The sequence below is a fragment of the Talpa europaea genome, assembly GCF_964194135.1.
Source record: "Talpa europaea genome assembly, chromosome: X".
Taxonomy (NCBI): Eukaryota; Metazoa; Chordata; class Mammalia; order Eulipotyphla; family Talpidae; genus Talpa; species Talpa europaea.
Window position 1 is genome coordinate 48,612,497 of NC_140081.1, and position 27,534 is coordinate 48,640,030.

Genomic DNA, 27,534 nt, shown 5'->3' on the forward strand with positions numbered 1-27,534 from the left:
CATTAACCATAACACCAGCCTCAAGAAATTTGTAAGAGTTGAAACCGGGCCTCCATGGTGGTACAAGGGGTTAAGTCTCAGCACTGTCAAGCTATCACCAGCGATTGCAGCATGAGTTCGATCCCCGTCTGGCCATGGAGCAGACCCACATGGCACAGCAGAACTCTCTTGTCTCCCCAACTGCTCCCCTTAGCAGTGTATATCAGTGGATCTGCCTGTTCTGCTCCCCATTGTCTCTAGTGAATCCTCTTACCCCCTGCACCTCTGGCCTACACCCCAGTTCTTACAGGCATAAATAAATAAATTAAATCTTTCTTTAAAAAAAGAGTTGAAACCAGACAAAGCATATTTTCTGACCATAATTAAATTAGAAATCAACAGCAGAAGGAAATTTGGAAAATTTAAAACATACAGAAATTCCACAACACACCCCTACATAAACTGTGGGTTAAAGAAGAAATCACGAAGAAAATTAGACCACTAAGATAAATGAAAATGAAAACATAATATACCAAAATGTATGCAGCTAAAATAGTGTTTAAAGAAAATTTGTAATAAATAATTGTATTAAAAAAAGAAAGATCTCAAATCAGAAACCAAACCTTCCATCTTAACACAATGCAAAAAGCAACAGAGACATTAACCAAAACACAGAGATAGCTCACTAATTGGGAGAAAATTTTTGCAGACAATAATAATGAGAAGGAACTGACCACAAAGATCTACAAAGAGCTGACAAAACTCAAGAAAAACAAAGTAAACAACCCAGTCAAAAAATGGCAGAAGAACTAAAAAGATGCTTCTCCAAAGAGGAAATGCAAATAGCCAGCAGACATATGAAAAAATGTTCAACATCACTAGTAATCAGGGAAATGCAAATCAAAACACAATGAGATACCAGCTTACACCAGTGAGAATGGCACATATCAAAAAAAAAAAAAAAAAAACCTAGCAACAACAAATGTTGGCGAGGATGTGGAAAAAAAGGAACTCTCCTGCACTGCTGGTGGGAGTGCAAACTGGTCCAACCACTATGGAAAGCTGTGTGGAGGTTCCTCAAACTACTAAAAAATGGGAGTTTCCATATGATCCAGCAATTCCACTCCTAGGAATCTACTCAAAGGACACAAAAACATTAATTCAAAAGGATACCTGCACTCCTGTGTTTATTGCAGCACTATGTACAATAGGTAAGCTATGGAAACAACCCAAATGCCCCAAAATAGACGACTGGATCAAGAAGATGTGGTATATATACACAATGGAATATTACTCAGCAATCAAAAAAGATAAACTCATGTCATTCTCAACAACGTGGAGCTAGATGGGATGATGCTCAGTGAAATAAGTCAGAAGGAATAAGAAAAATATTGGATGGCTTCACTTTATAGGAGGAATATAGAGGAACCAAATAAGACATCAGGGGAAAAATAATAACCAAAAAACCCCCAAAATTAACAGGCACCTGTAAATCAGAGACATTCTGTAGGGGAGTGGAGTGAGAGGGATCAAAACAGGGGAGGGAAGAGCACAAGGGACTTTGGTGATTATGCATGGGTGAATTGGTGGTGGGAATTTCACAGGAAATCATACATTGTACAAAAATGAAGGATGATGTAATAAATATATCTATATATTAAAAAGACAATGAAAAAAAAGAAGAGCAAAAGGAGCCAAATTCAGGAGGAGAAAATAATAACAGAGCAAAAAGAAATAAAAAGAGAATAGAAAAATAATACACAAAATCAGGGAAACCAAAACTTTTTATTTTGATGATAAATATTAACAAAATTCACAAATCTTCAGCTAGACAGACCAGACCAAGAAAAAATGAGGAAAGACACAGACAGAGGTGACATCACTTCTGACCTCATATAAGGATATTAAGGACATACCATCAGGAACCACAAGTCAAACTACATAGATGAAATGGACAAACTGCTAGAAAGACTAACTACCCAAATTGACTCAACGAGAAATAGAAAATCTGAATAGATCTATAACAGAGACCAAATTAGTTATTACAAAACTTCCCACAAAGAAAAGTTCAGGCACAGATAGCTTTACTGGTTAATTATATTAAACATTAAAGAAGAATTAATATCAGTTCTTTACAAACTCTACCAAAAAAGAGAAAAAATTCATTTTGTGAGGCAAAAAAATACCTATATGCTAAAATCAGACAAAGACATTTGAAGAAAACTACAGATCAATATTCTTTATGTATACAGATACAAAAATCCTCAATAAAATACTAGCAAACCAAATTCAGTGACATACAAAGGATTATGCACCATGATAAAGTAATATTCACTCCAGAATTTCAAGGTTATTTTAACACCTAAATATCAATTAATGCAATACACCATATCAACAGAATAAAGAATAAATACCACATCATTCTAATAGATGCATAGAAAGTATTTAATAAACTATTCATGATAAAAACACTAGACAAACTAAGAACAGAGGGGGAACTTTCTCAATCTAATAAAGGACATATTTAAAAACTATACAGTTGACATAATCAATTATGTAGACTGTGAGTATTTTTCCCTTAAGAATCAGAACAGAGACCTCCCTGGTGGCACAGGTGGTTGGGACACAAACTATGAAGCTGTCTGCAGCCACTGCAGCACAAGTTTGATCCCCAGCTGGCCAGGGAGCCACCTACATGGCTCAGCAGACCTCTCCTGACTGCCGCTGCTCCCCTCAGCAGTGTACTTACTTGGGTCAATCTGCCTGTTCTGTTCCCTACTCTGTCTCTGGTGAATCCTCTCACCACCACCACCACCACCACCCCCCACCCACCCCACCCCACGCCTCTGACCTATACCCCAGCTCTTGTATGCATAAATTTAAAAAAATAAAAAATAAAAAAAAATCAGGACAAATGAACAATGATGTAAAAAATATATTAAAAAATTAAAAAAAATCAGTAGAAAACAAAAAAAGAATCAAAACAAGACAAGGATATTTACTCTTCATACTTCTATTCAACATTGTTCTGGAAGTTCCAAGCAAAGGCTATTAAACAACAAAAGAAAAGAAAGTCATGCAGAGTGGAGAGAAGAAATAAAATCGTTTCTATTTGCACATGACATGATCTTGTATACAAGGTATTCACTAAAAAATAATTAGAACTAATAGTGAATTCAGTCATATTGCATAAGATCAATATATTAAATAGAAGCAATCAAAAATCTGAAAATAAAATTAAGAAAACAATTTCACTTAAAATCACATAAAAATACTTAGGAATAAATTTAACAAAAAAGTATAAATTATATACCATGAAAAATACAAAATACATTGAAAGAAACGAAAGACCTAAAAATGGAAAGAAATTCTATGTTCACGGATCAGAAGGCTTAACACTGTAAAGATGGCAATACTCTTAAAATTGATCTACAGAAGGAATATAATCTTTATCAAAATCCAGCTAGGTTCTCTACAGAGCTGATCCTATCATTCATATGGAAATTCAGGAGACCCATCTGAATCTTTTAAAAAGATCAAAGATGGAGGCCTCACAATTCCCAATTTCAAAATATGTAACAAAGCCACAGTGATTAAGACAATGACATAGGCATAGGTTAGGCATATTGATCAATGGAATAGAATTATAATTTCAGAAATACACTATTACATTTTTTGTCAATTTTTAACAAGGTTCCAAGAAAATTAAATTGGGGGAAAACAGTCTTTTCACCAAGTAGTGTGGAACAATTATATATGCACATGCAAAAGAATGCAGTTGGATTCCCCCACCTCATACCATACACAAAAATTAAATCCAAATGGGTCATTGTGCATAAAAAGGTTACTATAGCAGGTTAGAAATGCTATTCTTGGAAAGCCCTGCTTACAAGATTGGTTCTTGGCTGTTCTTTGGAAAACCTGGATTGTTGGAGGGTTCCTACTCCCAGGATTGATAACAGTGGTTTACTGTGCCAAAACTGTTTGTGTAAACACTATGATCTTTGTTGAAAACTTGCTTTCCTTCTGGGAGTCTAGAGCTTTGGTATGTGCCAGACAGGGGCCATTTATATTACCAGCCCCCAGTAAAATGTTTGGGTGCTAAGTCTTTTTTTTTTTTTTTTGGAAGCTTAGAATATTTTATTTTTTTATTTAAATATTTTATTTTATATAATTCTTACATCTTTTTTCATCTTTGCACAATGTATGCATTTTCATTTTGGTTATATTCCCCATACAATTGCACCCCCATCTTATTTTGACTCTAGTCCTTCCTTTTTCCTTTCCCTGCCCCTCCCTTCCGGCCCCCCACCCCAACCCTGTAGTGTGTCTCTGGATTATAGTTGGTTGTTGATTTTGATTTTTACTTTGTATTGATTAGTCTATTTCCTGGTCTCTTATTTAGGTTTTCTAAATTCCTGCTATGAGTGAGACCATCCGGTATTTTTCTTTTTCTTTCTGACTTATTTCGCTGAGCATGATCCCTTCTAGCTCCATCCATGTTGCTGCAAACTGCCCATCAGTTGATTGCTGAGTAATATTCCATTGTGTATATATACCACGTCTTCTTGATCCAGTCATCTCTTTTTGGGCACTTGGTTGGCAGTATTTCATACATGTTGACACAATTCACTGCAGCGGGAATTAAGTATATGCTATCTTGTGTGTTCTACTAGAAGCTTGTTTTTCCTGGACTTTGCCAAAGTACTGCTTACCTTTGCTGATTTTGCTGTGTATCTTTTCACTGTAATAATTATAGCTGTGGTAACTACTATATGTTGTGTCCTGCGAGTCCTCCTAGTGAATCATCAAACCTGGGTGCATAAATCATAGACCTAAATGTAAGAGCTAAAACTACAAAACTCCTAAAACAAAAAGTAGGAATAAATCTTTGTGACCTTAGATTAGGCAAAATCCTTCTTTTATACGAAAGCCAAAAGAAAAAAAAATAAATTGGACTTCATCAGAATTAAAAACTTTTATTCTGGGCCTCCCTGGTGGCACAAGGGATTAAGCACAGCACTGTGAAGCATGAGTTCAATCCCCAGCCAGAGAGTTACCCACATGGCGCAGCAGACCTCTCCTGTCTCCCCCGCTGCTCCCCTCAGTAGAGTATTTCAGTCAGTCTGCCTGTTCTTCTCCCCAGTCTGTCTTGGGTGAATCCTCTCACCCCTGCACCTCTGGCCTACACCCCAGTTCTTGTATGCATAAATAAATCAATCTTAAAAAAAAAAAACAACTTTTATTCTTCAAATGACACTATCATGAAAGTGAAGTCTGTGCTTGATATTCTCTGAAGGGGAAACAAAAAGTGAAAAAGAGTCCACAAAATGGGACAAAATATTTCAATCTCATAACTCAAAAAGGATTTATATACAGAATATAAAGAACCTTTACAACTCAACAGTAAAAGGACAATTAACCCAATTAATAAATGAACAAGGGATCTTCTTCTTCAAAGAAGAGAAAAACAATGAGCCAATAGGCACATTGAAAAGATGCTCAGTTTTGTTACCAAGTAATGGGCTCACTGCCTGATGTGCATAAGCCAATGATGACAACTGCTTTTGAGAGAGGACATAAGCTGACTGCAAGTTGACTAGTAAAGAGGCAAGATAAAAAGTCAAATTTGCCTCCCCATCTATGTAGGGGGAGGAATTTACAATGGTTTGGGGAGTAGAGTTGAGAACAAAAGAATTAAGTTTTATTGGCTAAGGAGTGGGTTAAGCTCCAATAAATGTGGACTTGGGTGAAGTTTATTGGCTAGTTACAGGGAAGTCCATACAAGGAGAAGTATGAAGAGGCTCCTTCAGATAACTAATGTTTTAAATTTCTGTTGATGGGCCCCTTGCTTCTGGGTGGCTCCCTCTTATGTATCAATCAACTTGGCACTCACCTCAAGGTTAGTCATGTCTTGCCATGCTCAGGTTGGGTCATTTGCTAATAAGTTTTCAGGCTCTGCTGTTTGTGGAAGCAAGCCTCAAAGAAAAGTTTAGATAAGTTTTGTTTCTTTTGTGCTTTAGGGTCTGAAAACAAGGGTTAACATCAGTTTTAATATCATAAACCTTTAGAGAAATGCAAATCAAAATCCACTTCACAGCCACTAAAATGGCTAGAATAGAAAAGATGGACAATAACAAGAATTGGTGAGGGTATGAAGAAATTGTAACCCTCATCTATTGCTGGTGGGAATGTAAAATGGTGCAGCCCCTTTGGAAAACAGTTTGGTAGTTTCTCATAATACTAAAACAGAGTTAGCAAATGACCCAGAACTGGTAAATATATATCTAAGAGAAATGAAAACATGTCCATACAAAAATTTGTACATGTAGGCTCATAGCAGTATTATTCATAATAGCCTGAAACCAGAAACAATCCAGAAGTCCATCAACTGATGAACGGATAAACAAAATGTGGCATATCAATACAATAAGGTATTATTCAGCAATACAAAGGAATGAAATATTGATACATGCTACAACATAATGAACTTTGAAAAACTTATACTAAGTAAAGGATGAAATACAGTAGGGTAAGTGGTTCTGTTTAGATTCTGAAATAAATATAAAGTAGAAAGAAGATAATGGAAATACTTTCCTAGAAAAGAACTTCTAACATTATAATTTGGGTCAAATGCCTAAATCACTAACCACTGATAAGTAAAAAAGAAAAGTGCCCTAAGACATTTTTTTGGCCAATGACTATCCCACTGACCTACTCAGTAGATAAGCAACCATTTGATTTATTTTCACTGTTTACCAGCAAGATCCCAGGCTACTGATAGTGGGGTCAAACCAGAATGGTCTCTATGTGATAGAGTATAATTCAGACCATTTCCAAAACCACAACATTTTTAGTTTTTAGATTAACTTATCTTCTGTACCTCTGTCCTCCTTTATAAATGTAGATATGAACAATGGCCAAGTTTTATTATACTAATTCATTACATGGCATTTTTGGTGTAAATCAACAGAAATACCAGTATTGTTTCTAGTAAGTTTTCCATTTTTTGTTTATCATTTGGCCTAAATCTTTTTAGATTTAGTAGATATGAGATCAATTATACTAGCTAAAAGAATCAATGAATATATTACAAATACTTATTAATCTGAATTTTGTTTCTAAAATAGAGAAGAGGGCTTCCCGGTGGCACAGCGGGTTGAGCGTGGTGCTGTGAAGCTGTCTGCAGCCTCTGCAGCGCGGGTTTGATTCCTGGCCACCAAGGAGATACCCACATGACGTGGCAGACCTCTCCTGCTTCGCCCGCTGCTCCCCTCAACAGTGCTTTCGTCCATCTGCCTGTTCTGTTCCCCACTCTGTCTCTGGTGAATTCTCTCACCCTCCTGCACCTCTGACCTGTACCCCCGTTCTTGTATAAATAAAATATTTTTTTAAAAAGAAAAAAAATAAAATAGGGAAGAGGTTAGAATTGAATCCTCTTCCCTACTTTTTGGGGAAAGAAATGGCAAGAATTCCCATACATGAAGTTTATCTATACTTATTTTACTTTTGAATATATTTTGTTCTTGTTTTCAATCAATGTATGTCATGAGTTATATATAACAGCATGTTTAAAGCACCTATGAATGGCATACACAACAAAACAACAGAAAGTTGCCAGAAAAGATAACATCAAATCCATACCCAGGGGATGACTACCTCTAGGTTATAAACAACTCCTGAGAAAATAAAATTCTAAAAGGGATGAGGCAAGGCAACCATTCTTTATGCTTTTTAAAGTTTTAAAATTACAGAGCATTCAAATAACTAATTAACAAATTATCACTCAAAAAGCCAATGAAATAACCTTATACTACACATCATGGTAAAAGGGGAAATAAATAAAATTATCTTAAAAATATTATTTCCAGGGCCTCCCCTGGTGGTGCAGCGGCTGAGCACTGGACTGTGAAGCTGCCCACAGCCTCTGCAGCGCCGGTTCAATTTCTGGCCATCGGTGAGGGTCCCACATGGCACGCAGACCTCTCCTGCCATGCCCGCTGCTCCCCTCAGCAGTGTATTTCATCTGTCTGCCTGTTTTGTTCCCTGCTCTGGCTCTGGTGAATTCTCTCACCCTCCCGCACTTCTGACTGTACCCAGTGCTTGTATAAATAAATAAATAAATCTTTAAAAAAAGACTTTAAAAAATATTATTTCCATAATCAGAAAAGAGGGAGTTGGTGAGGGTTGAGAGAAGGGGTGTAGAACAATACAAATTACCAGATAGGCAGGTAAGGATGCAAATCAATATTTAGAAATGAGAAAGTAATGAAAATTTCAGGCTCTCAGTCCCCTAAATTATAGTCTTATCTAATGATTTTGGCTTTCATGAAGACATATAGATAGCGAGTATGTAAAAATATTACATAATATAGCTTGGTTTATTATTGGCCAAGTCCTTAATAACATATTAATCTAGTTGGGAATATGGACTTCAGGTCTAAATATATAATGAACTTATAAGAAATACCATGTGTCTATAAAAAAATATAAAATGTTTAGCCAATCACTCTCAACCAAAACAAGGATTGTTTGCCAAACAACATTAGCTTAACTCTTCAGTGTGAAATGTAGTTCTTTCATCTTTCAAACAGGAAACTGTTCAGATTATCAAAATTATATGAGAAAAAACTGCGAAGTGAAAATTTTTCCATTACAAGGCACTTGTGATAGAGGGTATTGATAAGTATATTCAAATTAAGTTTACTTCAAATTAAATGCCAAACATTGGCTCATTCCCCACCTAAGTCATTTCTAATTACTAAAAAGAAACCGAACAAATGACATTTTACTTCTACTTTTCTGGATGTGCTTTAAAACTTAAGCTGGCATAAATCTATTTTGAAAGCAGTAGGAATAGTTTCAGCTTTCCATGAAAAGTACTACTAGGAGGGATCAAATCAGTACCTTCTCAACTTGGACACTTTGGAGTACTGTGTTTTCCTAGTGTTTTGAAAGAAGCTATGGAAGTTTGTTTTTAAAGAAGCTATATAAAGTTAACTAGGCCTTTATATAATGTAATAACTAACTCATCTATTCTCATTTTCAGGGAAAAGGCTACAATATGATATATAGTGAGTTCCACCACCTCCCAGACTGATTAAGATTTTTCTCATCTATGTGTCCATAACAGCTTTCATGTACCTCTATCATAAAAATAATAAAAATATCATTTTTGGACAATACATGAAAATAGATTTTTAAAAAGCCCTATACTTAATATGGTGTTCTCTCCTAGTACCTGTTCTTAAAAGTAAGAAATCCAAGTCTAGTCTTATAAAGAAAATCAATTCCAAAATAATATGTTAATCCTAACAATAGGAACTCAGAGTTTCAATTTCTTGCTGTAGAAGCAAGTTACTTTCCTCCTAAAATTAACAAAATACCTTGGACCAGAAAAAGGAAAACTATCACAAAATAACTGCTATACAGGAGAGTCAAACAAGCTACTTGTGGCTTGTGATCTTATTTGCGAAAAGGTCATGAGCTCATGCATGTTATATAGAACTAAAGGCAGGTTAACTATGTTAAAGGATCCCTAGTTGTTTCACCTGAATCTCAGTTGAGACAGAGAGTCTCCGAAATTCCACCTGAAAAATAAGTAGCTCAAATCAAACTCATGATATGAAACAAAATATGCGATCCCAACAGTCTGATTCTAAAAGAATATGCTCAAGCATGACAATATTCCAGCTAATCTAAGTAGTATCTTACCTGCTTTATCTCACTTTTTAATTGCATGATCCCAGTTCGTTCTGTTTTGGTTGCTCCAACAGCACCAATCTCATGGATAGATATAGCAGGGCTGATATTTGAATCAGTGGGACGAACTATGTAGCATGACAGATTAAAGAGAGAAAGTATAATTAAGTGCCAGTATTTTTCTCTACCATGATTAAATGACTTAAATGTATGTCCTTTTCAAATGCCAGATTTCACTCATACGTGGAATACAAAGAAACAAAACAAAGAAACAGACAAAAAACAAACCATTCACTGCAGAACTGAGGCTACCAGTTCTGGGGAACTGGGATGGGGGATGGAAGCAAAGTGGGAAAAAGGCCCAATGGACTATGGTGGAGAATTTTGGGGGCTTTGGTGGTGAGTGTGGTGACATACATTTGTAGAGGTATGAACTTATACATACAAATACAGTTTTGCAATCCATTACCTCAATAAACATAATAAAATGTATGTTCTTTTATTTTTAAGTTAATGAAAAAAACCCTGACCAACTATAAACTTGATATTCAAAGTGTGGTCCATGAAGCAGCAGCATTAGCATCACTTAGGACCTTGTAAATAAAATCTTAGACCCCACTCCACACCTACTGAATCAAGGCCTCCATTTTAGCAGGATCGTTAGGTGATTCTTATGCACAGTAAGGAATGAGAAGCACAACTTTATACCTTTCTTTTATAACTCTAAGATCTGGTATTCATCCATCTGACATTGCATATTTATTTATCATAAGCCTAAAAGATGATAACAAGAGATAACTTCAGATATTTGAGGTACTCAATACCAAATACCACTGCCAAATCACAAGTGCAGGTTTAAGATTAATTTGTGATAGGACTCCTACATGTATCTTTATTTTTAAAGATTTATTTATTTTATGCCTATAAGAGCTGGGGTACAGGCAAGAGATGTGGGGGGTGACACATCAGGATTCACCAGAGACAGAGTGGGGAACAGAACAGGCAGACTGACTGAAATACACTGCTGAGGGGAGCAGCAGGCAAGCCAGGAGAGGTCTGCTGCGCCATGTGGGTTGCTCCCTGGCAGGCTGGGGATCGAACTCGTGCTGCAGAGGATGCAGATTGCTTCACAGTGTGGTGCTTAACCCCATGAGCCACTAGGGAGGCCCTGTATCTGAATTTAAAGGTAAAAGGACAGGGCTTCCCTGGTGGCCTAGGGGCTAAGTCTCAGTGCTATCACCTCCACAAACTGCGTTTGATCCCTGGCCAGGGAGCTAACCCATATGGCACAGCAGACCTCTCTTGCCTCACCCACTGCTCCCCTCAGCAGTGTATCTCAGTAGATCTACCTGTTCTGGTCCCCACTCTGTCTCTGGTGAATCCTCTCACCCCCACACCTCTGGCCTATGCCCTAGTTCTTCTATATATAAACAAATAAAATAAATCTTTAAAAAATAAAGGTAAAAGGATATATCAGGTATACTACAGCTAAACACACACACAAACACACAAGTGCAGACACGTTCACTCCCCACTATAAGTGCTACTGAATTACTGCCAATTGGAATACAAGGAAGTTTCAGATGATATGGGTTGTCATCAGTTGTCCTAAAGTGGAGATTTTGGCTAATGGAAGGAAATAGAAAATTGCCCAAAATGAAACATGACAATTATCTTTTTAGTTGATGTATCATTTAAGGGAAAAAATTAGACATACAATAGTTTCCAAATCTTGTTCCAGAAGAAATCTTTGCTTTTCACTGTTACCTATATTGGGATGCTATTATTTGGGGGAAAATGTACCTCTGATGAAATAAAAAACATTTAAAAACCAACAAGACACTTAAATACTCTGAAATGGAAATGTGGCTATTTAAACTTACCACTTCGTTCCACTCCAAACTCCTTGCCACTGAGAATATGATGCAGGAGGTTCTTCATGGCTGAAGGACTTAGATTCATCAGGCCCTCTGTGGCCTCCTCAGCTAGTCAGCAGAAACATTAGGACAAAGGGATTTTAATTGGCCTGCCATACCTGCCCTATTTTTTCCTCTCTTTATTTTCTCACTTAGAATTTGAGTCGCTTGATTAGAATAACATATTTATAAAAGAAATTTCTAGGACTGTACTTCTTAAGTATTCACACTGTAATATGTTATCTTAATAATTTAAAGAATGACTATCCAGTTTACAGATTAACTTGATTTCTTCTCTCCCCCCCACCCCATTCCATATCATTTGGGTATGCAGTGGGATCTCTGTGTGAAGGTATGAAGAATGACAGGAGAACACCAGAACTAGAAGTCAGTCAGAGAAGGGCAATGAATACACAGATAGATGAAAATAAAAACTTCTCAGTTTGAAATATAAACTTAGAAAATATTAGGTATGAATCCATGAAATTATGAAGAATATAATGAACTTGAAATTTCATCAATTTCAGATAAAGACACTATAGATATTACACATGTAAGTCATAATTTTAAGCCGTTAGTTCAAACAGGTTTGACATGATATGTGACTTTGAAAGGCTGTCCATCTATTTGGGAGAGGCTGGACATGTGAAAAAGATAAATTAAAATAAAACATGACTTTAAAGGATGCCAAATTAGAGTTGAAGACAATAAAAACTGGAAATCAGAAGAGATATCAATCTTTTTTTTAAAAAAAGATTTTGTTTATTTATTTATTTATTTATTTATACAAGTACTGGGTACAGTCAGAAGCACGGGAGGGTGAGAGAATTCACCAGAGCCAGAGTGGGGAAGAGAACAGGCAGAATGACTAAATACACTGCTGAGGGGAGCAGCGGGCGCGGCAGGGGAGGTCTGCGTGCCATGTGGGACCCTAGCCAGCAGCCGGGGATAGGGGGATCAAACCGGCACTGCAGAGGCTGCGGGCAGCTTTGCAGCCCAGCGCGCAACTGCTGTGCCATCAGGGGAGGCCCGAGATATCAATCTTAAGGATGGGGATTGATAAAATTAGTGGGAAGTACTGTTGAAGTAGGAGACAGAAATCAGACTGTTGAAGGTCTTAAATATAAGACCCAGGGATCTTGAGTGTATACTATAAGTAATAAGGAGTCAATAGTTTTTATGAATCTACAGGGGAAAAAAGAGCCATAGTAGGCAATTAAGAAAAAGTGAGGAAATTTGGGGGTTTATCCCTCATTGAGACTTACTGAATAATCATAACCTCTCATAAGATATTCCTGAATCCCACAGATAGAAAATATACATACATACACACATAGATACATAAATATACATATGTTCTCTCTATAGACATGCAATATATATTATATGTAATATATATCACATGTAATCTATAGCAATATGCTGAACTAGAAATCCTTTGGAATCAGGCAGACTTGGAATCAAATTCTACTGTTCACTAGCAATGTAACTTTGAGAAAGTTATTTAACTTCTCTGAGTTTCAGTTTCCTTATCAATAAAAGTAGAACAAAAAGAATACCCAATCTAAATGCCCCAAAACAGATGATTGGATCAAGAAGATGTAGTATATATACACAATGGAATACCACTCAGGGATCAAAAAGATAACCTCACACCATTTGCAGTAACATGGATGGAGCTGGAAGGGATTCTACTCAGCGAAGTCAGTCAGAAGGAAAAAGATAAATATTGGATGGTTTCACTTACATAAAGTGTCAGGAAAAAGACAAAACTTGCAAGCTGACCATAGATCTAAGGCATATAGCAGGGGAGGAGAGGGAGGAGGAGTCCAAACAGGAAAGGGAAGAGCACAAAGGATGGTGGTGATGGATGGCTGATGGGTGTAATGGTGGTGGGAGAACTAGGGAGACTGCACCTGAGGTGAGAAATCAAATACAGTCAAAAATGAACAACAAACGTAAGGGGAAAAAAAGTACTAAGAGGAAAAAAACAAGACTACCTTCTCCAGAGATTTATTGTAAACATTAAATAACATGTAAATATAAAGCAAAACATTTTGTCTGGCATATGATAGGTATTAAAATGATCATTACTTTTCTTCCTTTAAAGGATTATTTAATATAAATTATCATGTGATTTTCAGAATACTCAAATCAATAAATTTAGCTACTGAAATTTTCCCAAAGAGCTGTTAAGTAATCTATTAACTGAAACAATATCTAGGACTGAATTTTGCAACTTTGATTTTATTTTTCCATGCAATCCCTATTTCAATAACTTACCCATTCCTATAGGAATCAAATACCAATGAAAAAAAAGAGTCATGCCAAGGGGGGGGGTCCCCCCCCAATACTTTATACAATTCTATACTACAGTTTCCATAGGCTTCAGCTAGTCTTCTAACTAAAATTTCTGTCTTGCCAAATATACCTTACAGTTAATTTCAAAGGGAGTCCTATTAGATAATATTAACAGATAAATATTATCCTATCAAATAATATTAAATAGTATTAAAAGAAATATGGTCTTCCTTTACTTGATCCTGATGTTGATTAAACAGAATACTGACATTATGATCAAACTGATGTGGTGACTCAAGTTGGTATCCATGAATCAGAATCCAACCCAGACTGTCACATTCAAGTTCGATGTATGCTCTGAATCACTCGAAGAGTTAGGAGGAATATGATTTGGAGTGCAGAGTCCCCAAGAAGTAGTTTTCAAGTTGCAGAACTAATATATAAATTGGTCATGATATAGCCCCTTGACTTGTATAAATACTGACTAACATGGGAAAAATATTCCTATGTGCAACTTCTGAGCTGCTGATAAAAAAAAAGTTTTAGTTTTCTCTTTCTACTGATCCAAAATTCAATAAGACCTACATTAAAAGTGAATTCTGCCTGAGGACACAATTACTAAATTCATACCTGAGCATCGAAGGGACTGGGCCAGTTCTGTTGCCATAACTTGTATGATCAGACCAATTCGAAGTCGAAACATTTCAGCAAAGAGGCCAGGCTGAGTTCGCATATACATGGCTAGATACACCATTATTTCCTGTGTATGGAGTAAATATAGACAAAAATTATGGCCTAGGTCTCAAAAGGCCTACTTTGTTGTCCTCAGAAATGATCAGATCAATTGGAAACAAACTTTAAAATATCAACTGTGAGAATCCACTCACCTGTGTAAGGATTGAAATACTCATGTCCCCTTCACTGGCTTCATCTATCAGCCGAGTGAGCTCTTCATAGGGCAGAGGTCTGAGAAAGAAGCCGGTAAAGAAAGACAAAATTCTGAAACTACTTAAACCTAAATATATTGAAAGACTAAAAAAGTTTCTCCCAAGTTAAAATCAAGTTCTCATCATTACCAGTAGGTTTCTGGCATTTTTGGTCTTCAAAGTTCATGCTTCCTCAAACCACTTGGGTTCATATCAACTCAGGAGAGCTCTACTCACTCCTTTCTAAATGTGGATTGCTCTCCTCCTTCAAAATTTTATTTAAAACTCACCCTATGATGTTCTTCCACACTAGTCTTTCATAGTTAATTTTTAATACTTGACAAGCAACTATTATGGCTAGAAATAAATTAATTTTAAGCTGTACTGTTTAGCAACCATGTTAATACTTTTACAATATAGCATTATATTGATTTTCTATAGTTTCTTTACACACACACACACACACACACACACACACACACAGGTATGCACACCTTATCCCAGACTTCTAATTTTACTGTTAGTATTAAGCTCTGGGGTCATGGACCATGCCATTTTCTTTTGGATTGCCCATAGTAGTCACAAATTTGATCTGATTTGTGATAAAAGGTTATTTTTGCAGGAGAATGGAGTTACAGGTTGAATTATTTCCCCACAAAGTTGATAAGGTGAAATCCTAATTCCTAGTATCTTAGAGTGTGACCTTATTTGGAGATGGGGTTTTTACAGAGGTAATTAATTACTTTAAAGTGAGGTGATTAAGGTAGGCTTTAATCCAAGTTGACTGGTGTCCTTACATAAATGGGAAATTTGGACACAAAGACACACATAAAGAGGAGAAATGTAAAGAGTCATAGGAAGAAAACACCTATCTCTAATTCAAGGAGGAGGCCTGGAACAAAGTCCTTCATAACCTTCAGAAGAAACCAACCCTGCTGACACCTTGATTTGGACATTCAGTCCCCAGAACTACTGAGTGAGATGACAAAGCCACCCAATCTGTGACACTTTGTTACAATATCCCTAGCAAACTATAACACGTGGTTAGGGCTCTTTTCCTGGAAAAAAAAAAACCCTGGATTTTATAGGTTCCATGGTATCTAGGACACATGGTCTTAGCACATTCTCTCAGAGCCTTCATATAGGAGATTGACCTAGATCCCAAAGGCAATAGAAATCATGGACAAAAACTAGGGTGACGTGTTACTCAGACATCAGTGAACATATCCTTGCTTATTGCTTCCTCATTTTTTTTTCATTAAGTTAATAAATTTAGAGCATGTTCTGTTTACAAGATAAATGTTTCTTGTGCTCTTCCCTCCCCATTTTGTGGTGATGGTTCACAGATGGCTTGGTGGTGGGAATTTTATGGGAATTACACCTGAGAGGAGAAATTAAACATTGTACAAAAATGAACAATGATGTAAAATACATATATATAAATTTAAAAAAGCTACATTCAAACAAAAAAATGTTTCATTACAGTGGTTACAGAAGTGTAACTAGTAGTAGAAAAACAAATTTTTCAGATCACTTATGAATGAAGTTAGAATCGATATAGCCAGCTTGCAAATTTAAACTTTGGTACTGGCATGATATCAAATTAGATTTAGTGAAGATTAGTTTTATTGGTATGGCTGGTGGCCAAAGGAAGACTCCTAAGTAAAAATTAAAATTTCCATCACAGACTGTCGCCCAACACCCCATGCCCTTCAGTCCATGCCTATTCTAGGACACTGTTTCCAGCTGGAAGCAGCAGCTGACTGAGATAGTGACAACTGATAACAGTATTCTTGGAAGACTGGCTCTGCAAATACCTACTTTTCTCCTTTGACTATGACCTCCACCCCCTTCATTACTTCCTGAGCAGCATGGAGTTCCATTATCAGCCTTGAGCTTTAATCAGACACTTTGTTCTGACTTCCTCTTTCCAGGATATAGCTGATTTTTTGTGGGTGCTAATCCAATTATCCAGTTTATTTTGTTTTTGAATGGGAGGTTTGAGAAAGGTAGTAACCAAAAAATGTTTGAGTACTACTACTTTTGAGTTTTTGCTTTCATTTATACATGCTCTGTCATTATAGGCATTGTCAAGTGTCTTTGACAGAAGTGTGTACATGTAGGACGTAATCACCCATTGACAGATTAGGGCACGTGAACTGTGAACAGTCCATATAGCTCCTTAAAGATGCAGAGAAGCTTGATCAAATCCAAACCCAAATCCAAACAAACAAACATACGCAGAAATGGTCTTTTCTCGAGGTTCTGGAGGGAGTCCAACTGTCAAGTGTTTCTGGTGGGAGAGGAGGTCTGTACAGGCCTACAAAGGGATAACAGAACAGCATTATCCTCCCGTAACAACTCAGGTCTCCACGAAAATTTTGATTTTCAATCTAGAAATCTTTGCTCACACTTAATGACACATCAAACTCTTTCTCAGGAATACCATGAAGAACTAGAATTCTTAAGAGTTTATAACATCTCTGTTAAGTCTGTAATTCATATGTGTCAGTATTCTGTATTTGACATTCACAAACAAAAATTTAACTGCATATCAGAAACTTTTTATGGGAAAGAAAACATCCCAAATAATTACAGGTTGTGGTTGCTATACAAAGTAACCAATTTTAAAGCACCTCTGTGTTGTTCTGATATAAATTCAAGAATAACTTATAGTACCTCATCAAGTGCTTCCACCTTCTTCCTTAAGATTCCCGAAATGTATCGGATCAGGCCCCAGTGACGAATTTCTCCAACTTTGCCATACAGGTCAGTAAGTAGCTCTCTGACAGTCATACCCTCTTCATCATGCAATCCAGTGTTCCAGTCAGGTCCTCTGGATTATTAAAGACAGGACATTAATTATAAGAAAAGAAGCCAGCAACATTTTTTTTTTGTTTGTTTCAGAGTTGTAACAGATATGGCTCTTTTTAATAGGTCTCTTTCATTAGAAAACTAATGCTATTTACTAAGAATCTTTGTAAAGCTATGATTAATAGTCATATTCAGCCCTGAAAGGCAAACACCGAGACAAAAATAAATCATAGTTTCAGCTGTGCTTTGACAAATTGCATTCTTTGACATTCTTCATGGGCTTTAACATAGCTGAAAATAAAGTCAAAGTATGATACACTTAGGGAACTGACAAATAAGAGGGCTATATGCTTATTTTTAAAGGCTACATATACGTTATTATTGTAAACATTACTATAATATTAGTTAACGATGAAATAGTTGACTTTACTTCATGTTTTATTGGGTTTTATGTTAGAGCTCTACTTCTAATATAAAAGTACTTTTATAAAGTGCTATGAAATCACGGGATTTAATATATGATACAGGTAGATCACATTAAATGATATTAAGGCACTCAAGTAGCCATTGGAAAAAAAAAATAGTTGGATCCATGCCTCACACTATACATCATAATTCCAAATACATCAAAGATTTAAGTGTAAAGGGAATAGAAAAATATGGAAGAATTATTTTATGACTTTAGAGGCAATAAGACTCTTTAGCTATGAACTATATACACCATATAAAACATAAAAGATGGATACATTTGTATACATAAAAACAACAAAATTCTTCCTGTAAAAACCACTGTAAGCAAAGTTATAGGGCAATTACAAACTGAAGAAAAAATAATTCGTAATTCACAATTCCCTTATAAAGAAAGAACTCCAGCAAACAGATAAGAAAATTAGTGAAAAAATTGAATAGCTAACAGAGGGAACAGGAGGTTGGGAGAAGGGCACAGTGGAGGGAGGCAGAGGGATATTGACAGAGGTAGTTTGGTGGATGAATGGGACATGTGCACATATGAATAGCAAAAGTGTAATACAAATAAAAATAAAAAATAAAAGTTAGATTATAGAACTGGAAAATAAATAGTGATGGCTTTTAAACATAGGCAAATGTGTTAATTTCACTCAGAGTAAGAAAAATTAAAACCACACCAAGATAATATTTGTCATGTTGTCAAAAACCTCCACATTTGATAACATAGTATTGTTGAGGATTTGTAAAAATGCATTCTTAGTATATTGCTGGTGGGAGTACAAATTGCAGCAATCCCTCTGGAGGGCTATTTGGAATTGTATATTCATGTTTAAAAATGCCTATATTAGGGCCTCCCTGGTGGTGCAAGAGATTAAGATGTAACCTATGAAGCTAACTGCACCACTGCAGCACGAGTTCAATCCCTGGCCAGGGAGCAACCCACATGGTGCAGCAGACCTCCCCTAACTCGCCCACTGCTTCCCTCAGCAGTGTATTTCAGTCAGTTTGCCTGTACTGTTCCCCACTCTCTCTTTGGTGAATCCTCTCACCACCACCCCCACACCTCTGGCCTATACCCCAGCTCTTGTATGCATAAAATAAAATATATCTTTAAAAAAATGCCTGTTTTAGGGCCTCCCCTGGTGGCGTAGCGGTTGAGCACTGGGCTGAGAAGCCGCCTGCAGCCTCTGCAGCGCCGGCTGGATCTCCAGCCGCTGGCAAGGGTCCCACATGGCGCGCAGACCTCTCCTGCCACGCTCACTGCTCCCCTCAGCAGTGTACAGAATAATATATGCTATGAGGGTAATTGCTACAGTATTGCTTTTGATAGGTGAATAACTAGACATCAATAGAATGTTGCATCAATAGGAGACTGGTTAAAAAAATTACGCTATACCCAAACAATTAAATGCTGTGCAACTATTAAGAAAATATGTAGATCTAGATAGCAGCACATTGCATTTTTCAAATTAGCTATAACAATGTTCCTTCCATGCTCCGCTTACAATGTGATGTTTATAATCTTCCCATCAAGAAGTGTGGTCTGAGCTTTATTCCCTTCAATCCTGGCATGCTATGACTAAGGTAAAAGTGATGATTATGATTTCTGAGGCTAGATTATAAGAAGTAATGCTGCTGTTTCTCGTTTCTTTCTTGGATTACTTAATCTTGGAACCTAGATATCGATCATGCTTTGCGACAAAGTGGAAAGATACACAGTGAGGCCGTTTGCAGGCATTTCAAGTGAGGTTCCAGCCAAGAGCCAGTATCAATCCCTAGATATGAGTGGGCAAGCTTCATGATGATGTCAGCCCCAGATACTGTCTGACCACAACCAAATTAGACCCAAGTGAGAACCGCCAAGCTGAGCCCAGATAAGCCCTCAATTGTGACAGATAATTTACACTCTTTTTGTAATTTTAAGCCACCAAGTTTTGGGGTGATTTGTTATGCAGCAATGGATATAGCGGGAATATATATGTAATGATCTTCAAGATAGATAAATTTTAGTGAGAAAAAGCAAGGAACAGAGCAGTGTAGATACTATGCTACCATTTGAGTAAACAGGTATACAAATATTTACCTACATATGCATAAAATGCCCTGAATGGCAACACAGGAAATCAACAGCACTGATTGCCTGTGAGGATGGAAAACAGATATCTGGGGAACAGAGGCAGCAGAAAGACTGTTTATCCTTTTACTGTTGTTGCGTTACCTATTTGATATATTACATTATATTAAATACATTATATACTTATATATTATACACATTATATATATATATAACATATTAAGTATACTTTAAAAACATGAAATAGAAAGTGCTATAGGAAGAGTCAACAATGAATTAAAAAGCCAGTGAGTGAAAGTATGAAGAGTAAGAGGATATTTACAGGATATTTTGGTGGTCTCAAAATATATCTTTACAAGATGCTTTTTAATTACAGTGGTGGAATCTGGAAGGCGTTACCCTAGCCTGGTGATCAAAATTATACCACCAGCAATGGGGCTCATCAACACTATGTGTTTTCCTGACATGACACAGTGAGAAGAGCTCAGCATCATTCAGTGGTATTCCTGTCAAAAATGCGTAACCTAAATTTAATATGAGGGAACAACAGATAAACCAAAATTGAGGGGCAATCTGCAAAATAACTGGTCTGTTTTTCAAAAGTTTCAATAACATGAAAAATGAAGACTTGGGTACTCTTCCAGGCTAAAGGAAACTATAGGTACATGAGAACTAAATGAAATACACAATTTAGATTTTATTTTCTTATAAAGACATTATTGGGATAACTGACAAATCTCAATACGGTCTATAGGCTAGATAAAAGTAATGTCTTAATGTTAATTTTCTGATCTTGGTAATTTTACTATGCTTATGCAAGAGAATACGTACCTTGTCTTTAGGAAATACATAGTTACGTATTTAGGGATTGAAGGGGTTCATGCCTGCCACTTACTATTAAATGGTTTAGAAAAATACACTAGATGATGATATGATAATGGTGATGATGATGATGATAGAGACTGAAAAAAGAGATTAAAGTTCAGTGTAAATATCTGAGGGATCTGAATGAAGAATATCCAAGAAAAAAAATTTTTTTACTATCTTTACAAGTTTCACTAGGTTTGAAAGAGCCAGCTTAAATACAAATAATATGAAAGAAGTGTTATGAGATCTCATAATCAGGTAAGATCCTTCTATTTTTAGAGATCAGAGAAAGGTTAATGGAGGTGACAGACGAACTAGTCCTTGACAGGTAGCTCTAGAATTTCAACGAGGAGAAACGTGGTAAAGGATAGTAGTCCAAAATAATTGGAGAAAGCTCATAAATTAGATAATAGTATTGCACCAATATTAATTTCCTAATTTCAAACACTGTCCTGAATTTATATAGGAGAATATCCTTTGTTCTTAGGAAATACACACTGATTTAGGGGTAAAGGATTATAGTATCTGTAACTTTTCTCAGATAGTTCAGAGACAGAGAAAGTAAAAAAGGAGATAAAATAAATTCTTTGTCGGAAAAATGAGTCGAAGTATGAAGCTGGTCATGTATAAGCTGTGCTTGGATCTCATACGCAGTAAACTGTTTTTTTTTTTAAAGATTTATTTATTGATTGATTTATTGATTTATACATACATACATACAAGCACTGGGTACAGTCAGAAGCGCGGGAGGGTGAGAGAATTCACCAGAGCCAGAGCAGGGAGCAGAGCAGGCAGAAGGACCGAAGTACACTGCTGAGGGGAGCAGCGGGCGGCAGGAGAGGTCTGTGCGCCATGTGGGACCCTCCTCCGGTGGCCGGGGAGCAGCCGGGGATCGAACCGGCCCTGCAGAGGCTGCGTGCAGCTTCGCAACCCAGCGCTCAACCGCTGCGCCACCAGGGAGGCCCCCGCAGTAAACTGTTTTGGTGACAGCATTCACATTGTGAAGAGGGGAGCAATGGTAGATAAATGTTGAAAATGAGACCATAAAGGATGTGAATTTTTTTTCAGGTTTACTAGCTCAATTTATTAGTGCAGAACCTGTGATTTTCTTTTTTCTTTTATTTCTTTTATTTTATTTTGTTATAAATATTTCTTGCATCATTTTTCATTTTTGCACAATGTATGCATTTTCATCTTGGTTATATTCCCATGCAATTGCACCCCCCTTATTTTGACCCCAATCCCTCCTCTCCGCCCCCCCAACCCGTAGTGTGTCTCTGGTTTATAGTTGCTTGTTGATTTTGATTTTTTCTTTATTATAGTTATTCTTTTTCCTGGTCCCTTATTTAGGTTTTCTAAATTCCTGCTATGAGTGAGACCATCCAGTATTTTTCTTTTTCTTACTGGTTTATTTTGCTGAGCATGATCTCTTCCAGCTCCATCCATGTTGCTGCAAATTGCATGAGTTTATCTTTTTGGAATGCTGAGTAATATTCCATGGTGTATATGTACCACATCTTCTTGATCCAATCATCTATTTTTGGGCATTGGGGTTGTTTCATAGCTTAGCTATTGTAAATAGTGCTGCTATAAACACAGGGGTGCAGGTGCCCTTTGGAATTAATGTTTCTGTGTCCTTCGGATAAATACCTAGGAGTGGAATTGCTGGATCATATGGAAGCTCTATCTTTAGTAGATTGAGGAATCTCCACACAGCTTTCCATAGTGGTTGGACCAGTTTGCACTCCCACCAACAGTGCAGAAGAGTTCCTTTTTCTCCACACCCTTGCCAACATTTATTATTGCTAGTTTTTTTTTTAATATGTGCCATTCTCACTGGTATAAGATGGTATCTCATTGTAGTTTTGATTTGCATTACCCTGATTACAAGTGATGTCGAACATTTTTTCATATGCCTGTTGGCCTTTTGCATTTCTTCTTTAGAGAAGTTTCTTTTTAGTTCTTCTGCCCATTTTTTGACCGGATTATTTTCTTTGTTTTAGTTGAGTCTCATCAGCTCTTTGTAGATTTTTGTGATCAGTCCTTTATCATTAATGTTTGTGCAAAAATTTTCTCCTAGTCAGTGGGGTTTCTCCTCGGTTTTTTGACAGATTCCCACTGGGAGGAGTAGCGAGAAGCAGAGGACAAGGAGGACTTGAAGATGGTAGTTTCAAGTCTGAGTGACTGAAAGAATGAGAAAGCTTTCAACAGAATCAGGAAATAGGTTTCTGATAAAGATAGTGAATTTGATTTTAGATATGCTGAATAGGAAGACATACATAAATATAAATCTCAGGTAGCTTAAAGACCTATTTTTTTTTAAATTTATTTTTTAATTGTTATTGAAGTACCACTGTTTCACATCCTTGCTAGTGTTTTGAGAGCATAAAATTTCCTGTCTCAGGTGTAGTCACCAGAGCACTCCCACCAAAGCACACCTAGTTCTCCACCACAGTCTACTGTGCTTTCTCCCAACCCCCGTTTCTCACCTATCCCCCTCCCCCTTGCCCTCTCAAAGACTCAGATCTGTGGTTGGATTTCAAGGGTTGGTATTAAGGTTTGACTTTGTTTGGTTTGGTTATTTTCCACTTAAAAGTGACACCATCAGGTATTTATCTTTCTCCTTCTGGCTTATTTCCCTTAGCATAATCCTTTCCAGCACCATCAATGTTGCTACAAATGGCATAAGTTTATAGCTTTTGATTGCTGAGCAGTGTTCTGTTGTGTATACAGACCATTCTTCTGTTTGGGGGCGCTTAGATTGCATCCATATCTTGGCTATTTTAAATAGTGCTGCTATGAACACAGAAATGCAGTCTTCCTTTCAAATCAATGCTTTTTGTATTTTTTTTTTATAGATACCTAGGAGTGAGTCATATCGCAGGGCCATTTTTAGTCTTTTGAGAAACCTCCACGCTGCTTTCTGTGGGGCTAGACCAGTCTACATTGCCACCAATACTGTAAGAATGTTTCTTTTTCTCCACATTTACTGTTTTTGGTCTTTTTGATATGAGCAAGCCGTACTGGTGAGACACAGCATATCTAACTGTGGCTTTGATTTGCATTTCCCTGACAATAAGTGATGATGAATTTTTTTCATGTGTCTGTTGGCCATCCATTTATCTTCTTTGGAGAAGCTTATTTAGCTCTTCTATAGTTTTTTTGGCCAGATTATGTTTTTGAGGTTTTTTTTTTTTTTTTTTGAGTTGTAGGCGTTCTTTGTGGATCTTTGATATCAGCCCCTTGCCACATGGATAGTGTGCAAACATTTTCTCTCATTCAGTAGGGTATCTCTGTTTTAGTTATAGTCTCTTTTGTTGTGCAGAAGTTTCTTAGTTTGATGTAGTCCAATTTGTTTATATTCTCTTTTGTTTGCCTGGCTGATGGGAATGAATCTGCAAAGATGTCTCTGAAGCTTATGTCATGGAGTGTTTTGCTTATTTTCTATATATTTTGTGGTTTCAGGTCTTACATCCAAGTCTTTCATCCATTTTGAGTTGTGTTTTTTTGTGTATACTATGAGGTAGTGGTCTACTTTCATTCTTTTGCACATGGCAGTCCAATTTTCCCAGCACCATCTATTGACGAGGCTTTCCTTGTTCCAGTATATATTGTCCATCTATGTGTAGTCTTTTTTCTGAGCTCTCAGTTCTGTTCCATTGGTCTTGTGTTTATTTTTGTTCCAGTAAAGTATTATTTTAATTGTTATGGTTGTATAGTATAGTTTGAAGTCTGGGAGTGTAATACAACCGTTTCCCCCTTTTTTTAAATCAGGATAGTTTTGGCTATTCAGAGTCTCTTGAGGTTCCATATGAATTTCAGTAATGTTTGCTTCATTTCTTTGAAGAATGCCATTGTAATTTTGATAGGGATTGCATTGAATATGTAAATTGCTTTGGGCAGGATGGCCATTTTGTGTACTCTTCTATTTCTTTTAACAATGTCTTATAGTTTTCCTTGTATAGGTTCTTCACCTCCTTTATTACGATTACTCCTAGATACTAATTTTATTTTGGTGTGATTGTAAATGGGATGGTTTTCTTTGCACTATTGTTTTTAGTAATTTATTTTTAACTGAAGTAAAAGTGGGGTACCCCAAATCAGGCATTACCATCGTAGTGCACCCACTACCAACTCACCCATATTCCACCACCATAGACCATTATGCTTCCTTCCCTCTTTGTTGTTATCCTTCCCCATTCCCTTTCATCCTTGGTGTCTCAGTTCTTATTTATTTTTAACTGAGATAATATTGGGGTGCCCCATCAGGTATTACCACCATAGTGCACCCACCAGCAACTCACCTATATTCCACCACCATAGACTGTTTTGCTTCCTTTTCTTTGTTCTTCCTCCCCCCATCCCCTCGTTTCAATTCTGTAGTTAGCTATTAGGGGGTAGTACTTCAGCTTGTCTTTTTCTACTAATTTAGTTACTTTATATTCCACATATTAGAGGCACCATCCAGTATTTATTTTTCTCCTTCTGACATACTTCACTTAGTATTATCCTTTCAAGCTCCATGCATGTTGCCACAAACAGCATGAGTTTACCCTTTTTTGATTACTGAGTAGTGTCCCATTGTGCATATGTACCACATCTTGATCCACTCATCTGTTCTAGGGCACTTAGGTTGATTCCATAGTTTAGCTATAGTAAATAGTGCTGCAATAAACATGGAAGTGCAAGTTTCCCTTTGAATTGGTGTTTTTGAATTTTTGGGATAGATGCCTAGGAATGGAATTACTAGGTCAATTGGCAGTTAAATGTTTTGAGACACCTCCACATTGCTTTCCATACTGCCTGGACCAGTTGGTTTTCTTAATTTCTCCCTCTTTTATCTCATTGCTTGCATATAGCAAGGCAGCTGGTTTTTGTATATTGATTTTGCATCCTGCCACTTTGACAAACTATTGTTTTAGTTTTTCAATGGAATCTTTAGGGTTCTCTGATTATTTTTATGTCAACTGCAAATAATAATAGCTTTACTTCTTTCCCAATTTGAATTCCTTTTATATGTTTCTTTTGTCTAACTGCTCTAACTAGGACTTCCAATACTATGTAGAATAGTAGTGGTAAGAATGGATATCCTTGTCTTGTACCAGATCTTAGTGGAAAGGCTTTCAGTTTTTCACCATTGAAAATGATGCTAGCTGGGCCTCCCCATTGGCGCAGCGGTTGAGCGCTGGGTTGTGAAGCTGCCCGCAGCCTCTGCATCGCCAGTTCGATCCCCGGCCACCAGATGAGTGTCCCACATGGAGCACAGACCTCTCCTGCCACACCCGCTGCTCCCCTCAGCAGTGTACTTTGGTCCTTCTGCCTGTTCTGCTCCCTGCTCTGACTCTGGTGAATTCTTTCACTCTCCCGCGCTTCTGACTGTACCCAGTGCTTGTATAAATAAATAAACAAATAAATCTTTTTTTAAAAAAAGAAAATGATGCTAGCTATGGGTTTGTCATATATGGCTTTTATTGTGTTAATTATGTTCCATTTATCCCCAGTTTTTTGAGGGTTTTCATGATAAATGGATGTTGAATCTTACCAAATGTTTTCTCCACATCTATTGATATGATCATGTGGCTTTTGATTGATGTGGTGAAGTACACTGATTTTCAGATGTTGAACCATCCTCGAGTCCCTCTTATAAATCCTACTTGGCCATGATGTATAATCCTTGTAATACACTCTTGGATTCAGTTTGCAGAGATTTCTTAAAGATTTCTGTATTCATTAGGGAGATGGTTATGTAGATTTCTTTTTGCGTGTTGTCTTTGGGTTTGGTAGTGATGTTAGCCTCATGTTTATTTCATTTAATAAGGAAGGTAGTAAGAGGGTAATATGAAAGGACCCATCACTGGTCATTGTTTTGGCCAGTTACTTATCCTGTTGTATTATTATTGCACTTTGTAGAATCTTAATTCCTCTTATAATCTCTATGTTGGTGATAGGAATGGATAGGAAATAGTTGGAAAGGGTTGATAATCCTTTCTTTTTTAAAAGGATTCTTTCAGCCAACCTTGTTTGATCTTTACTGATCCATTCATTTCTTTATTTCACTCCAAATTTATTTGTGGTACATCAGTGATCCCACATTTATCTTTAATATTTATAGTTGCAAATGGCAAACCCACCAGAGAATCCAAAGTATTAGTTTCAAATTCTGATATTTCCTTTTTTCTTGACATATTTTCACACTCAATGGAATTTTTTTTCCCACTCCAGGGCACTACATGGTGGTAATGCTCACAGGCGATGTGTCTAGGCAGGTGGCAATGGCCAGCCTTGGCATTTGCTATTCTTTTACCTTCCTGTATTTGTATTTTCAGTTCCTTAAGTTTGGGACATTTCCTTCTATTATTTCTTTAAATATTTTTTCAGTTCCCTTCTCTCTTCCCCATCTGGGATACCTATTATTCTTATATTTCCTTTCCTCATGGAGTCAGACAGTTTTTGAAGTGTTTTTCCTTCATTCCTCTCCTTTTTTCTG

The 27,534-nt window shown here is 36.8% G+C and overlaps 1 protein-coding gene across 2 annotated transcripts in view; it reads right to left on the reverse strand.

Moving 5' to 3' along the window:
• PHKA1 (phosphorylase kinase regulatory subunit alpha 1) overlaps positions 1-27,534 on the reverse strand; it is a gene marked incomplete at both ends in the record, with an annotated part of 144,083 nt that overhangs the window by 6,769 nt on the left and 109,780 nt on the right. The window contains 7 exons of one of the 2 annotated variants that reach the window (XM_084259309.1): positions 9,531-9,569; positions 9,694-9,809; positions 11,565-11,666; positions 14,529-14,658; positions 14,786-14,864; positions 17,065-17,144; positions 17,504-17,660. In XM_084259309.1, the coding sequence (XP_084115435.1) occupies positions 9,531-9,569; positions 9,694-9,809; positions 11,565-11,666; positions 14,529-14,658; positions 14,786-14,864; positions 17,065-17,144; positions 17,504-17,660 (703 nt within the window). The remainder of the gene's footprint in view (positions 1-9,530; positions 9,570-9,693; positions 9,810-11,564; positions 11,667-14,528; positions 14,659-14,785; positions 14,865-17,064; positions 17,145-17,503; positions 17,661-27,534) is intronic. The other variant, XM_084259310.1, reaches the window with a different exon arrangement.